A 17,506-nucleotide genomic window follows, 5' to 3' on the forward strand; every position below is an offset into this window, starting at 1 on the left:
AGCTCGTAGGATCAAAACGAGCGTGGAAGCTCGAGGGAGCAAAACGAGCGTGCGAGCTCGAGGGAGCAAAACGAGCATGCGAGCTCGAGGGGGCGGAACGAGCGTGGAAGCTCGAGGGGGCGGAACGAGCGTGGAAGCTCGAGGGGGCGGAGCGAGGGAGCGGGGTTCGTGACAGTGACTATAATATTACAGATCTGTTGCCTATAGCCTTGCTACATTGTGCAACTCAACACTCTTTATTTGATACTTAAACTTAGATGCTGTAAGTCTGACCAGTTATTAAAGCTGATAATCTTTTTGAGGCACCTGATGAATAGACACTCTGACCCACTCTGCCTTTCTGTTATATGGAAACTTTTCATTTGAAGACAACACTCCTGTAAAATGACTATAATCATTATAATGAATTAAACTCAAAGAAGTCTAGTAATTAAAAGCAAGTCTCAGAGGCAGCTCTTGGCTGATAACGTTGTTATTTTAGGGGTGATTCTGCTGCTTCTCCACAGACGCTTGTGTTGGGAATGTCAAGAAGTTAAATAGATTATTTAAAGCTCAAGTCTGTCAGTGGTGCAGAAAATCTCAGCGGACTTTGAGATTTTGAGCAGCTGCGATGAAAAAGCATTTCAGAGTGCTGAGAGCTCAGAGCATCTTGTGCGTTTGTGTATGTGTGTGTGTGAGTGCAGGGCTTCGGGATTCTCGAGATGACCCCCGTCCTGTGATGTTGTTCATTAATGGTGGCTCTTACATGGAGGGTACAGGGAACATTATGGATGGCAGTGTGCTGGCCAGCTACGGCAACGTCATTGTCATAACCCTCAACTACAGGGTCGGAATACTTGGTATGTACAAGGAAGTGTTTTTATTTTTTTTTTTGCTTTTGCTAAAATCAATTTATTAAGGTTGAAAAATAAATTAATGGATAATTTTTAAATTCTATTAATTGGTTTTAAAATGTTACATTTTATGCAGGAAGGTTACAGCAATGCAGGAAGGATTGGCAAGAGCTTTCAAAATTCAATAAAAGTAGAATAAAAAAAAATAATAATAATAACATAAATTTACAGATACAATATATATAAATAATGTTAAAATAATGATAAGAAAATAGTACAAAAGACAAATAATCAACAATGAGTGGTTATGTTGTTACACACTCAATTACTCAAATTTAAGCTGTCCATATAAGAGGGAAACAATTGCTGGCATGGAAATAAATGGTCAAGGTTTGGACAGGTAATCTGTCACATTCGAAAAGACCCCATGCTTTAGCATGCTTTTTTGATGAGCCTCTTAATTATTTGATTTTTTCTATGAATAATAAGTTGGTGTATGAACAGCATGCATGTCACTTCAAACAAAACATGTCAGCTGTTTTAAGAACATCAGAGTCTTTTGAAGACCTTAATAACATTTTATAAATGCATTAGGGAGCAGTACAGCTGGACACAGCTGTCCAGTATTGCCTCATTCAGAGAGTATGCTGTTAGTGTGACTTGTATGTTTTCATCTTTACTAGAGATATCTTATTCTGTTAAATCTCTGCAATTTAAGCACAAAACAGCACAGATTGTTTTCTTGCACTGCAGATTATACTGAAATTCAGGCAGTGATCAGACAGAATAACACCCACAGAGAGAGAAAAAGAGGAAAAAGCTTTCTAAAGCCATCATAAGGAACACAGAAGCTCTAACATATGTCCACATATATGGTTGATAAAACAACAACTGAAAAAAATATATCTTTAAAAGTAAACAGTTGTTCAGAACAGGTGCAATAATTTATTTTTAACACATTTTAAAAAAAAATCAATACTGTATATTATATTAACACAATTATTGCATCTCAGACTGAAATGTTGTTCCCAGCTCCACACATTATTAAATGATAACAAACTCATTAGCTTTTGTAGCTCATATAGCTATTTTCTGTTACATCTGCACTTATGCATTACATTTTCACATTCAGTTTTTTATTTAAGGATTTTTATTGTCAAGATAAAAAATATATATACCTACAATCACAGGAATACATATTTATGTGCACAGTATCTGCTATCAAAGTAGTGCTCACATAGTATTATAAAAGCAGTTTTGACATTCTAAGACTGTATTCATTTAATTAACTGTCTAAATATCTGTTGAACTGTTCTGGTTGATAAGGCACTAAAAGAACTGCCACCAACAAAGAAATGTTTAATTATGGAACGTTTCACTGTCAAGATCATTGATTAAGTTTTCAACTCCTCCTATTCGCTCTCTTTATGCCTGTCTGTTTCTCTCTTAGGATTTTTAAGCACTGGTGATCAGGCTGCTAAAGGGAATTATGGTCTCTTGGATCAGATTCAGGCCCTGCGTTGGATCAGTAAGAACATTGGATATTTTGGTGGCGATCCTGGCCGTGTCACGGTGTTTGGCTCAGGAATCGGAGCGTCCTGTGTCAGTTTGCTTACTCTTTCACACCATTCCGAAGGTCAGAATTTCCAAGTCTCACTTCAGCATATTGACACTATTGTCTTTACAGAGAGTAGTATGAGACACTATTCTCTGTAAAGCTGCTTTTGAACAACATGGACTATGAGACGCGGTGTACAAATAAATTGAATGGATAATTGAATTCATGAGATCACATGATCATTTAATCCTTAAGAGAATCACAGGTAAACATATTTTGCATACAGGAGGGGCCTGAACACCAGACTCAACTCAAGCTTTAAAAGAGTACATAGTTAATGAAAGATAATATATAGTAAAGAGCAGTGGGGATTTCTCGGAGCTGGCGTAACATGCTTAATAAATAAATATTTTTTCATCCTTTCATTCTCATTTACCTTTTTGCTTATGTATTTTCAATCGCTTTCAGCTCCTAATTCATCTACAAACAAATAGCAAAAAACAAAAAGTGTATCCAATCAGAATTTATTCCTCGATGCTTACACGCAAAGTGTGACAGCTGTTTCACAAATCGCATGCCCGAAGCCATGCTCCTTAGCCGAAGCTGCGCGTGAGTCTGAGCTCCACCCCGTCAGAATTTCCACAGAATCCCTCAACAGTGCAAATAAATGGGAATCTGAAGTCAGATTATCAGATTAATCAACCAATCACATTGATTTATTTGTTCTTGGTGGGTGTGGTCTTTAGGATATGTCCCAGTCCAGTCCTTCTAGCTGGCCTTGAGTGATGCAATCATGCTTTAAGTGATGTACGATTAAGAGATCTTGCTGACGAGTTGGATGTCATCACTGCTGTTATTGCCGTAGAGAAAGAGATCCTTATGAGTTTAAAAACCTGAGATGTTCCTCATGAATGTGCGATTGATTAATTAAACAGGAAAGGACGACTTATTTTCACTTCAAGCAAATCGGTAAGTGTTTTTGCATTGCTTTAGAAACATCAGGAGTTTTCTAAGTGTACATTAGGCTGCTTGAGCATCCAGTGACAGATCAAGTGTTGAAAAGTAACTGTGTACCCTGACGAAACAAAATGTATTACAAGCAAAATTTATATTGCAAATATTATTAGAGAGCTTTTATTGGTATTACACCATCTTGGTTCTGGCTTTCGTGCATGGACATGTTTTTAAAATTTCAATTGGTATTATTAGTTGACTGTGACATAATGTATGATTTATGGTTTCTTATTCGTTGTGAAACTGTGTTTTCTTAATGGCATGAATCTCACTGAATGCCTAGACTTAAAATGCACAGGCAAAGAGTATAAAGGTGAAGATGGGGGATCGGGGTAAACCAGAATAATTGTCCCAGGATTGAATTAAGCAGCCACTCATACTATATCCTTGAGTTGCGATTGACAGGACTAGATGAACAAGCTCACCCCTAACTTTCATTTAAAACTCTCATTTAAAAAAGGGACACATAGCATTTCATTAAAGGGACAGTTCACCCAAAAAATGTAATTCTGTCACCATTTACTCATCCTCAAGTTGTTCATAACTGATATGAAACACAAAAGGAGATGTTTGGTAGAAAGTTAGTCTTAAATCCTATTCAGATGGGATTAGTTCTCTGAATGATGTTTGAGTTACGATTATTATCACACGATGTCTGAGATTTAATGAAATGATTCGGACAGGACTAAAGATCTCTAAAGGACTAAAGTGTTTATTACAGAGGTGGGAGTGTCTGTTTTCTAGATGTGTGTGTTACAGAAGTTTGAACATATCATTTAGGTGAAAAAATTAACATACCTTTAAAAATGTATCAGTTTAAATTGAAAATTAGTCTACTTATTTTAAAATAATTTAAAATAATTATTAATTTAATTGTAATTAAATAATTATACATTAGAAATTTGTATGAGTTTATGGCTGCTTATAATAAACCCAATGAAATAATAAATATATTTATAACATTACATAACTGAGCAGAGTAATTAAGGTGAGTATCATACCAGACTCTGATATTACAGTGGCCAGTCTTAGTTATTTCTGAGATTTGGCTTCATTGTTAATTGTATTATTTTTTGTCGGATGGCAAAAAATCTACATCCAAACTGAAAGACGCGCAACAGGCAGAAGATTGTGCGCACTACGCATATAAGTACGATCTTAACGGTAGTTCATGTCGGTCAAAATATATGAGGAGAAGCGGTGTGAAAATTCAGTATCAGCAATCGCAGACATCTGCATTCAGATGGGATTAGATTTCTCAGAGGACCCTCTAGTTATCTGAAAAACAGTAGGTAATTTGCTCTGGAAGTTTTACAGAGGTTGTGTGAGAAAATCACAGACTTGTCAGATTAGGACAGGATTAAAATCACAAAGTACATCTGTGAAACACTTAATTTCCTAACCTCCTGAGGGAGAACAAGTCAGTCCAAATAGGGCTATAGTCACCATTCACTTTAATTGCACCTTTTTCCACACAATAAAAGTGAATGATTACTGAGGTTGTCAGTCCCTAACTTCTGTCGAACATTTCCTTTTGTGTTCCATGGAAGAAAGAAAGTCATACAGTCTTGGAACAACATGAATGACCAAATTTTTATTTTTGACTGAGCTGTTCCTTTAAATCAATATATAACTTTAAAGGGATATTTCACCCAAAAATGAAAATTCATTTACTCACCCTCATGCAATCCCAGATGTGTATGACTTTCTCTCTTCTGCTTAATGAAATCAATTTTTAGAATAATATTTCAGCTCTGTTGGTCCATACAATGCAAGTGAATGGTGACCAGACATTTGAAGCTCCAAAGTGATATGATTGGTGTGGGTGAGAAACAGATAAATATTAAAATAAATAAGATTAAGTACTTTTTTATATATCTGTTTTTCACAATAAATCTTCACTTTGAAAATGTGAGAAAATAGAGATTTATATAAAAAAAAGGACTTGATTATTGATCTGTTTCCCACCCACACTTATCATTTTGCTTCTGAATTTATGAATTTAACTGCTGGAGAATGGATTACTTTTATTTGGGTTTTTGGACCTTCAAAGTTTTGGTCACTATTCACCTGCAATGAATGGACCTAAAAAGCTGAGATATTCTTCTAAAAATCATTGTTTGTGTTCAGCAGAATAAAGAAAGTCATTCACATCAAGGATGGTATGAGGGACTGTAAATTATGATATAATAAAAATGTTTGGTTGAACTATTCCATTACCAGTTAATATGAAAAATCTTCTCAATACTGTTCCAAACTTAAAATCCATTAGTTTAGTCAGTTTGTTCTTGTCAAATCAAATAGTTTAATCCCAAAAATATTCAACACTGCATTAAAACAGAGCAAGATGAGAGGACATTGAGTACGCTTTGAGAAAACTAATATTGAAAACAGTTATATTAAATAATAAATTAACATAGAATTAAAAACTATTTAGAAAATAAAAGTAAATGTAAAGCAGTTTGTGCTTTTAAAAATGGCTCAAAAGGATTCTGATAATGGTAAGTAAGTAAACATAAGTAATCTTAGGCATAGATTTATATAGGGATGATAGGGACATGTCCCTACTAACTTTCAGAAATCGGAAAAGTCCCGACCAACATTTGGGCAATTTTATTACACAGAAAATACTTTATACTATGTTTTTATTTTCATTTGGACGACTATTAAAGGTCCATGGTATAATTATTCATGTGTAAATTATTGTCCTACCTCTTCTGAAGCAGCTCATAAATGGTGTTGTCATGTGGCACCTGTTACTTTTATCAGTGCTGTTCAGGATGCATCACAGTCGTTTGTAGGATTTTAAAAAAAGTTTTTTTTTTTTTTTAAATAACCGGGGCGGATTTCCATATCTTACGTCCAATCCTTGAAATTAATAGATTTAAACAAGCATACTTTTCGTGTAAAAATGTTCTGAATTTTTCATGCAGCCTGAGGGAGGATTCAGTATTTTCAGCCGGTATGAGCCCTCTTGAGGAAGATATCTTAAAATTGTAACGAATGTGTCAGAGGTACAGGATTTGAAGATGCTGGTATAACTCCCAATAAATGTTTTATTTGGCACATTGGAGAAGAACATATTGAATAATAATATTTCGGCAATATAATAAGGCATTTGTAATGTAAAAAAGAAAAAAGTCTTGAGTTGTAGGCTAATCCTAAAGCCTACTTTGTTCAGGAGGCCTACTTTTCATACAAAAAGTAAGCACCTATAAATAAGCAATATGAGAAATGAAAGTGGGGGAAAATGTCAATGTTCCATTATTCCCATAATTTGTTTATCTTGTGATGTCATTTTGCACATATCAATTGTTAACTTATGCTACACTTCCATTTTTTAATGCTGGATAATACATTTTACAGAATGTCATCTTCATTTCCCTTGGGGATAATTTTCTCGAGGAAAATCTTCTCCCAAAATATAATATTTGAATTTGACCCATTAATCTTAGTTTTAGTGCATCAAATATTGCTGTCAAATTATCCAAGTTTATCGCATATCAAAATGTTCCTCCTAACCCTAGTGGTCAGTTCCAAATTTGTTTATTCTTAATTCTAATATTGAATATTGTGAGGCAGAGAAAAAGTAATTAGACTTGTTATATGAGGTAATAATGTTATTTAGCCTATTTTACCAGACTGACTTTCTCGCATTTTCTTAATACCAACATTTTGAATAATATCCTTGCAATATGCCCCTAACAACTTTCAAACCAAATCTACACCCTTGTAAGTAATGATCTGTTCTGTCAGTTAAATAGGTTTATATACAATAAGAATACAGTTCAAATATGTTATCTGTAAGACCTTTGCTAATGCACTTAAAGGTTTGTCTCTGTAAGGGGCTTGTGCATTATTGCGGTCCATAACTGCTGAGACAGCTGCCTATGCAACCATGAGTACTGTCACATCCAAGGTTCCTTTACCACGGTAATCTCTGCTGTTACCATGGTAACTCCTCTCCTGCTTCATCAGCCTTATCCCTCTGTTTTGGGACTTGAGTGTGATTGTAGGTGTGTGTGTGTGTGTGTGTGTGTGTGTGTGTGTGTGTGTGTGTGTGTGTGTGTGTGTGTGTGTGTGTGTATCTAAGTGTGTTTTACAGAGATCAAAGCTAATCACACCTGCAGGGTTATTGATCCTACAATGTTTTTTTTTCAATTTATTGATAACGGTTTGTCTCTGCTACCTTTCCTCATCTCTCTCTTTCTTTCTCTCTGCCTCTATTTATCTCCCTTTCCTCTCTCCCTCTCTCTTTGGAAATTTTGGATTGAAGCTGGTCCTTATATTTCTTGTTCATATACAGGAAAGTCTTATTTTTGTATTTCCAAATAATATAATTTTATCTACTCTTTTATTGGTGTATTTATTTTACTGAATTGTAATTTTGTATAATATGTTTTTCAACACCGTAAAATTTGCTGTAAATTTATGGCCAAATTCTTACAGCAATCTACTATGATTCTTAAATACAATAGTTCCCTATCTGTCACTCACTCGACCTTGTGTCGATGAGTTGACACTAGGGGTCACTCCTGTGGAGCCCAGACATCTCTGATCTTGAGAAATGGCCAATGGAAATTGGCGTGTGGAATTTGCATGCCACTCCCCGGACATACGGGTGTAAAAGGAGTGACGCTGTAAACATCAGATATCTTCTTTGGAGCCGAGCGAGCAAGTCACAGAGCTGAATTCCTCTGCCTCCTCCATTCATCTCTACATGCTGTTGGATCTACGGCGCTTTCCACTGGTTCTCCCCCTCGCACACTACGTTGTGCTGAGCATACAGTGCTGGATTCCACCCACGCACAGTCAGCATTCGTGGATGGTTCATGTCCTCACTATGGCATACCACGCCCAGCACGTGCCGCCCCCTGCTGGCCTACGAGCCCATTCTACCAAGGGTGTTGCGGCTTCTTGGGCGTTGTCCCACGGCGCCTCTCTAGCAGACATATGTAGAGCCGCGGGCTGGGCAACACCTAACACCTTTGCAAGGTTCTATAATATCAGGGTTGAGCCAGTTTCATCCCATGTGTTATCAGGTGACACAAACAGTTAAGTTCGGGTCAGCTGACCGGGTGTATTGCTTGTGCATAGCGCCTTTCCCCTCCCTTGTGGCGAAGACGTGCGCTCTTTTCCCAGTTGCATTAGCAAGAAGTGTGAAACCTGGACGTTCTTCCTCCCTAGCCTAGCGGCCATAGAGTCTTCGGAGAGGCATCAGAAGTAATTTCTTCATGCTGCAGTGCATGCTGGGAACAATGCTGTTAAGTTAAACAGCAGTTGATAGTATGTAGTTTGAAAGCTATATATGCAGCTAAATTACAGTTGTATACTGTAGCTGTAAAAACAATATCTAGCTGTTAATTTCGGCAACACCAAGACACTGTTAATTTTAGAGTAACATGCTGGCAACCCTGCTGCCAGTTCTTTAGTGTTTTTTGACGAGAACATTTTTAACAGTGTAGAATCTTCACACATAATGCTTTTACAGCCAGTTAAAATCAACAGTGCACTTACATAAACTTCAAAATATTTATATGTGGTCGTGTTGTTGACTCAAAAGAACCATTTGTTCATGAATGGGACATCATTATTTCTCTCATGAACTTTCTGTGAATAACGACTTAACTACTTTTATGATATAATATTTTAATGTTATCTCTGCCTCCTTTTTGAAGCTCGAAAGCTCCAGTCCTCATTTTGTTGTAATTGCGGGGGGGGGGGAATTACATGTACATCTTTTGATCATTCTCCTTTTGTGTCTCTCTGATGAAAGAGGGTACACATTCTCCTTTTCAGTCCCTCTGATGAAAGAGGGTACACATGGGACGATACAGGTTTGCAGCATGAGGGTGAGTAGTAGTTGGGTGAACTGTCCCTTTAAACTAGAATGTGGCTCCAAGAGCAATGGAAAACCTAAGTTCTAATTTAGTCCAGATTGACTGCCAGTATCCATTTCTGTAATTAATGCTCCAGCAGGGACCAGTTCTAAAGCCCGTCATCAGTGGGGATTGCAGAACCAGGTCATCCGTGTAGAGCAGACACTTGATTTCAATGTGTGTAGAGTGAGGCCAAAAACAGCATACTGCACTAGTCCTGTTGCTTTAACGTTTAAGTAGATGTCAAGCTATATCCCTGTCCCACTCTATGCCCTGCGTGGAGCAATAGAGTCCTCTCTCTCTCTCTCTCTCTCTCTTTCTCTCTCCCTTTTGTCCTGTTTGTGTTTTCTGCAGTCTTATTGCTCCTCTAAAAATTATACTAAATCATTAAGATTAAATCTCTATTTCAGTTTTTTGCACTGCTCCAGACCAAGTGGAATAGTTGACTTCAAACAATTAATCATATATTTCACAGTTCACTAGAAAAGCTATTCTGCAGACAAGGAGCACTCTATAAATCTACAATAAATCTGCATATTGATGTTTACAATTAGTCATTTAGCAGACTTTGTTTCATTTTAGTTTCATCAAGTTGGATTAAATTAAACCGTAGCTTCTACATTACAGCGATAGAGCAAGACCATATATTCACAATTTTCCAAGACAATTGTGTGTGTGTGTGTGTGTGTGTGTGTGTGTGTGTGTGTGTGTGTGTGTGTGTGTGTGTGTGATCTGATTTGGGAGTGTTGCCTGTAACTTGTACTTGTTCGTTCATTTTGTGATACTTCATCTTAAAGTAAACATGAGTAACAGTAGCCTATTATCAAAGAGACTGTATTGTATTCAGTTTGATAGTAGCTGGTTTGACAAATATCAACCCCTAAATTCAAGAAATTGAAACTCCATGTGGTGGGCGGTGGGCATGTTTTACACTTTTTCACTTTTATGTGTAGAGTAATTTGCATGAATCAGAGATGGTCATTATGGAATGATTGTCTTGGCTGAAGTAATGTGATAGAATCAAATAGAATAGAAATGTTACATCCACATGAACAAGATCAATGGAACTTGTTTACATGACTTGCAGGCACTTTGAACTTATTACAGGGACAGTCCTTATGGAGATATCTGGGGGGAGTAATGGTGATGACTCATAGCTCATTCTGTGCCTGGGACCGAAGCAACTTTCTGGTTTATAAATCTATGTAAATAAAAGACCATGGTGAGCGAAAAAGCAAACCTGCAATGTCATAAAGATATGAGGCTTCTGACATGAGGGAATATGGCAAATATAGGGGAGACCGGGGCTAGTTGTCAATATAACAATTAAAAAATGTATTATCTCATGAAATATAAAAAAACAAAACAACTCTGAATAGAGTAGGCCAAAAACTTGTTTTGGCCTACAAATATTGTACTTAAGAAATGTAATAAATGTGTGATATTTAAAACATTTGTGACAATCTGCCTTAATAAAAATGTGACAACACGACCTGACATGACCTGACCTGACTTTCATGAAAAATAGCTTTGTCCTAATAAAACATTTAAAACTTTCAGTAAAATAACTGCCTTCATAATTTAGCTGACCCTTGCCTGAATGTACGGCAGTGTGTTTTGATTTTGTTTGCTTTTTTAAACAAGAGCTATATCAAAAATATGATGATAGTAAAAAATTACTTTGGAGGGTGGATTCACAAAAAAATATTCTAATTTAAGAGGGTTTTGAAGTAAATGTCTGAAACCAACATACAAAACCTCTGCTAGAGAAAACACAGTTTTGCAATTGGACTTTTGACCCCAAATCTTATCGTTACTAAGTTTTTTTAATTGTGACTACTTACCTGTGTAACTAGCCTCAGTCTCCCCTATAAGATTCTGTCACCATGGTGGCTGTGTCTTAGGGAATTATGCATATTTAGAGTAAAGAAGTATTTCGTCAACATCTAACCAGAAGCAAAAGCATGATGCCTGTCATTATCATTATCACCGGATGTCTGTTGTAGAGGTCGACCGATAGTGGACTTTACCGTTACCAATAAAAGGCTTTATTTACTATGACGGGTACAGACATAGAGGCCAAAAGAGTCCAAAATTAGTCAAATCATTCCTTTGGCTCTGAAACAATGCTCTATATTTAAATAGTAACCAAATTTTGCCTTTTATAACCTATATTCTATATTTATAACCTTATATTCACCAGATTATGGTTTTTGTATATATATTTTACCAGCTGAGGTTTAAAGGGTCAGGAAAACGACCTAGTTGAGCTCCAATTTTCACACCTCAGCCAGCGGAACGACTTCGAATTTTTCAGGAAAATGTGTAAATATGTGGGTGGGAAGAGGGAAAATGGGAGGGGGTCATGAACTACTTCCAAAAACACAGACAGCAGGGATGGCTAAACCTCACATTATGAGTGGAGATGAAAACAAAATAGTTTGGGGCACTTTACTGTATTAATCATTGGACAAAAGTGTGAAGAGTTAATGCGATAGAGCGATTTGTTTTGTTCAAACTTTTAAGAATGAAGTGAGAACAGCACTCAGAGCAGACATTATCATCAAAACCAGCTCTGCTTTAAGACTTTACAATAATTCCTAGATATTTATTCTTACAGAGAGTGTAATGGGTTTAATATAGTATTGAAGCATGATGTTGATTTGGCAAAGAAAATAATTTTGAATCATCTCTTTTTCTAAATTAAAAAATAAAAAAGTGCAGTAATAAGGCACATACAATGAAGGTAAACATGTCAGATACACAAAACATATACACAGTGTTTTTTAAAAAGTATAAACACAATACTTTTTGCAGACACAAATTACAAGCATTAAAATTGCTTACCTTGTCTGTGTAAAGTTATCCAGTATTTCAACTCCATTGTCATGACTACGTAACACCGGTAAACAATAGGTGTAAATCCGGGAAACTTGATGTAAAGTAGATCCAAGATAGAGTTGAAATGACTTTGAGTTTTCGGTCTTCCGATATTAAACAAGACATCGTGTTGTCCTGTTTATGATCAGACACATGGCGAGTAGATGCGATAGGCGCAGTATAAACAGAAAAGCCTCCCTTAACAGTCAAGTCAAGTAATGTTTATTTGTATAGTGCTTTTCACAACACACATCATTTCAAAGAAGCTTTACAGGAAATCTAACTGTAATATCTATAAAGTCTTAGAGTGATCATTGTGTAGTTTGATTAAAGACATTGTACATTGTGTACAGAAATTAAGTAATTAAATAATAATTGTATTTAGAACCACTGTGAGGAAGCTGAATGTGACTGTGGCAAGGAACAGAAAACCCTAACAGAAAAATAACCTTGGGAGAAACCAGACTCACTGTGGGGGCCAGTTCCCCTCTGGCTAAACAACATGAATATAATGCCAATATTAGTTATTTATGTGCAGTGCAAGTCATGGTTTTAAATTTGTTTATTAAGTAAGTGTTGAGGTCCATTGTTTAAAAAAAAAAAGAAATACAAATTATATATATATATATATATTAAAGTATGTTTTCCATTTCAAGAGTGTAGTCCATCAATAGACAAAAGTGATGCAGGCAGAGATTAATGAGGTGCATCACAGTTCAACCATTTGGTCATTTCGGTGAAGTTCAGTGGGGTCCATCCTAAATCCAAGGTTAATGCTGTGGCATATGAAGTACCCGATGTCTTATAGCTGGAGCTGGCATCAGCTCATCCTCTGAATTCAAAAGACTGAAGTGATGTCTGGCTGGTGCTGGCTGTAGTTTGTCGTCTTCTTTCAGCGACACATAGCAGTGGAGTCCAAGCAGGAACGGAGCTGGATATGTCTGGCTCTGGTAACCTCGGGATATGAATCCCAAGGTTGAGACTTGGAAACAAAAAATTATATTAGCGTAGGTGCCATTCAATTTTATCCAGAGTTATAGATCATGATGGATGTTTCTGGTTCTGGCAGACATAAATTAAGCAGCCTAATTGTGAGTTAAAGGATAAATTATGTGCCTGGCTATATAGATGAGTCTTTAATCTAGATTAAACTGAGTGAGTGTGTCTGCATCCCGAGCTGTGTTAGGGAGTCTATTCCATAGTTTCGGAGCCAAGTATGATACCTCCATGGATATTGAATTCTTGGAATTATTAACAAGCCAGAATTTCGTTATGGAATATAGCATGTCAGAAGGTCACTTAAGTACTGTGGAGTTAGACCATTCAAAGCTTTGTATGTAGTTAACAGAATTTAAAAATTAATACGAAATGTAACAGGTAGCCAAAATAATGACGATAGAATGGGGCTAATATGATCATATTTCTTGGTTCTAGTCAGCACACTAGTAGCTGCATTTTGAACCAATTGAAGTTTATTTATTGAACTTGCTGGACATCCTCCCAGTAATGCATTACAATAATCTAGTTTTGAGGTCATGAATGCATGAATTAGTTTTTCGGCATCAGCAACAGAGAGCATGTGTCATAATTTAGCAATATTTCTCAGGAGGAAGAATGCTGTTCTACAGACAGATTGGTATCAAATATAACACCTAATTTATTTGCTGTAGAAGACGACGTAACAGTACATCCATCGAGAATCAAATAATATTTTAGCTGCTTATCTTTTGAGGTTTTTGGTCGAATCATTACTACCTCTGTTTTGTCGGAATTGAGTAGAAGGAAATTTCTGGCCATCCAAATGTTGATTTCTCTGATATACTCAAGAGTGCTTGAAAAGACTTTATTATACTTTCTGATATTACTTCAAGTTCTTCTAGACTTTTTGACTTACTGAGTATGTGAGACAATTCTGGAAGATTAACAGTGAAGCTATCTTTAGTGGTCGAATTCAGGTAGAACTAGAATAGTTCTACCTGAATGATAGCATTATGTAGATTGAGTGACATTAGCTGATCACAACAAACAAGAGATGAGGTAATGATCTCACTCTGGTAATGTCATCAATCTGCGGTAGAATTTCTATAGGAAACATCAACTCCATATTCAATCTAGTGTATGATTATGGCGATGAGTTGGTCCTGCCACGTTTTGTCTGACTCAAAGAGAGTTGAGAATATAATAAGTGCTAATCCCAATGTGTCATTTTCATTATCTATGTGAATGAAGTAGTCACCAACAAATACATCTCTATCTTCATTAACTTCTAGATCTGATAGAAAATGTGCAAATTCACCAAGGAAACCAGAGTAAGGTCCAGGTGATCTACAGTATATACTGTAGCAAGGGCAAAAGATGACAGAGATAATTTATTTATATCTGACGGTGTCATATTAAGCATTATTAGTTCAAAAGACTAAAACTTATATCCTGTCCTCCTGAGTAACACCAAAAACTTCACTGTAAATTGTAGCAACACCTCCTCCTCGACCCTTCAGACGTTATAACAACAACCTGGGGGAGTAGATTTATTTAAACTAATATATTCCAATGGTTTATTTCAGGTTTAAATCAAACAGAGCACATCCAAAATGTGATCTGTAATAATTTAATTTACAATAAGTTCTTTGGTAGAAAGATATCTAATGTTTAGTAGCTCTAATTTTATATTATTTTTATCTTCATTTATTTTTTTAAAGTTTGACCTTAATCAAATTTTTGATTTAGTGAGAGTTTTGTGTTTGGTAGTTTGTTGAACAGACATAGTAACAATGTGATATCTAGGTGATACAGTCTCTATGTGTTGTAGTTTATGTGACCTGTGTGACATCTCAAGGCAGATAGCACCTATAATACACTTCTGCCCCATATTTAAGCGCAACAGCGGCCAACCAACAACCTTGCTCGCTTCGGTGCGGTTATGGAGTGGACTGTAGTCCATTCTGCCTTGTGATTTCAATCTTATGTCCATTATCCGACACATGGAGAATAAGCGATGGAATAAGTGCTGGTAGCCCTCCCTCATAAACGGTGTGTTTGGAGTCGGACTTGCACAACTGCAGCCAAGAAATGATCGATGTGGTCTGGTTATGGACTGCGGTGCATTTTGTGGACTGATTTCGATCTCATCACATTGTTTAGTGTAAAAGTCCACTCTCATTTCTGTTCCCCGAGTGCTATTGAAGTCTCGTGCCTGTGGAACAGTGGTTACATCCATGTCATGAGTTTTAATTCTCAGCTGTGGCTGTAATGTGAGCTCATGAATGAGGCAGAGCTGTGATTGGATGGAAACTTTCCTTCTCATGAATAATGCGGAATCTAGTGAAGTGAATGTGTGCTGTCTTACCAATAATAACTCTGAGATTACCGCATATACCTTATTTTTGTGACGTTGCTTCAACTTTCCTTTTGAAATCAGAAAAATTAAAAGGCTCAATAAAATTAAAAAATAACCCCTTAAACCTATACAATAAACATAATGAGCGCTATCATTGTATTCAGTGATGTGCATCCTGTACACATCTGTTCACATCACAAAAAAATTTGTTTTGGGGTTTCATGACCCTTTAGTGAGGAATGAGGTTTATTATTATTCACAAGATATGAAGTTGGAGACACAATGTTTGTGCTGAAAGGGCATGTTTCCATTTGTCAAATATATATATATTTTTTGCATGCCCTCGATTTAATTTAGAACACTTGATTATCTAATCAAAATATTCATTAAAGTGAGGATACAAATATTATCAATGATGAAAGATATAGATACAGCAAATCCCTGTGATTTGTTTTTATTTCACCTATAGTGTCCGCAGTTACTGTACTGTAGAACAGTAGTTCTCAACCTTTTTGACTTCAAGGCCACCCATTGTACTTGGACTGTAATGATGACAAAGCTTGTTTTTCAGAGTTTTTAATGTAAGAAACTACTAGCATAAATAGATTAAAACAAGTAATCATGATACATTTTTGGATTCCAGAAATGTCTAGAACTGTGTGTTTTTCATAAAAATCAAGCTGTTATAGGGAATTTATATTTTATTTTTTATTTTTTTTACATTTTCAGTAAATGTAATTTTAATAATTCTAAAAATATATAATAATCTTCCTTGTTTTAAATAATTTTAAGGGATCTTGAGGCCTCCCTGGAAGTGTGCTGAGGCCCCCTAGTGGGTCCTGACCCCCTGGTTGAGAACCACTGTAGAACCAAGCCATTCTAACTACAGAATACTCTAGTGCCGGCAACAGATGAACACAGAGTAAAAAGAAAACTATTAACAACTATAGGCGTAGACTTTTGCCCATAATCGATTGTTCCAAAATTTAACTATCATCACAGATTAATCTGTAAAACTGATATATCAGCCTACCTAAATTCTGTTGCCCATCCAAAGACAGATTCGTAGCTGTGGTTCATTAGTTTATTTGTTGGCAGAAAAAAATTACCCATTGAACATGTGCTACTACTGTCTTTAGTTATCTAATTTAATAACTGTGGTTGATGAAAATGTGTATTGATTCTGTAGTAGGCACTATGCATTAGTAGGTGTCCATCACCTATTTGTTGTGAGGGTCATGGTATCACATAAAGGCTCTTAAAAAACATGAATGTGGATGGACATTCTTTGATAAAGGTGAATGATAATTCAACTCTGCTCTTTTCTAAAACAATACTAATATACTTATTTTGCTGGAATATTGATATGACATTTAATATATTTTATTCTCACATCTCTCTCTCTCTCTCTCTCTCTCAATAGGTTTGTTCCACAGAGCAATCATTCAGAGTGGCTCAGCTCTGTCCAGTTGGTCAGTGAACTATCAACCTGTGAAATACACTCGTCTCCTTGCAGAGCGTGTTGGCTGTAATGTCCTTGACACGCATGTAAGAATCAGAGATTTCTCTATTAATTCATCTATGACTTTTCAATTATTAAGGAGACATTATTTACTGCAGACACACTGAAACTAGGATATTTTATGTAGAACCTTGTCCAGTGAGATGGAAATGAAACATATGGCTGTTTATGTTTTTATAATACACAACAGTCAGCATATGTCAATAGAGAGCATAATTTCTACATAATTGTTTTCCCACACCTGCTGATGATAAGTTAAAGTAAGATTATATTATGATTGATTAGCGTCTGAAGTGTTTTTATTTGGTAACACTTTACAATAAGGTTGCATTTCTTAACAGTAGTTTGTGCAATAGTTAAAAGGAACAAGAAATTAACAATACTTTTATCTTGGTTCATGCTAATTTACATCAAAACTGATAAAACACAAACAACACATGAAAACACTATGTAAGAAATACTGTTCCACAAATTGGAATTTAA

The 17,506-nt window shown here is 36.0% G+C and overlaps 1 protein-coding gene across 1 annotated transcript in view; it reads left to right on the top strand.

The window, feature by feature from the left end:
• nlgn3b (neuroligin 3b) overlaps positions 1 to 17,506 on the top strand; it is a 38,842-nt gene that overhangs the window by 15,524 nt on the left and 5,812 nt on the right. Inside the window, exons 4-6 of the mRNA XM_052112087.1 lie at positions 684 to 839; positions 2,284 to 2,469; positions 16,925 to 17,049. Coding sequence (XP_051968047.1) covers positions 684 to 839; positions 2,284 to 2,469; positions 16,925 to 17,049 — 467 coding nt within the window. The remainder of the gene's footprint in view (positions 1 to 683; positions 840 to 2,283; positions 2,470 to 16,924; positions 17,050 to 17,506) is intronic.

Source organism: Xyrauchen texanus, chromosome 3 (assembly GCF_025860055.1).
Source record: "Xyrauchen texanus isolate HMW12.3.18 chromosome 3, RBS_HiC_50CHRs, whole genome shotgun sequence".
Classification (NCBI taxonomy): domain Eukaryota; kingdom Metazoa; phylum Chordata; class Actinopteri; order Cypriniformes; family Catostomidae; genus Xyrauchen; species Xyrauchen texanus.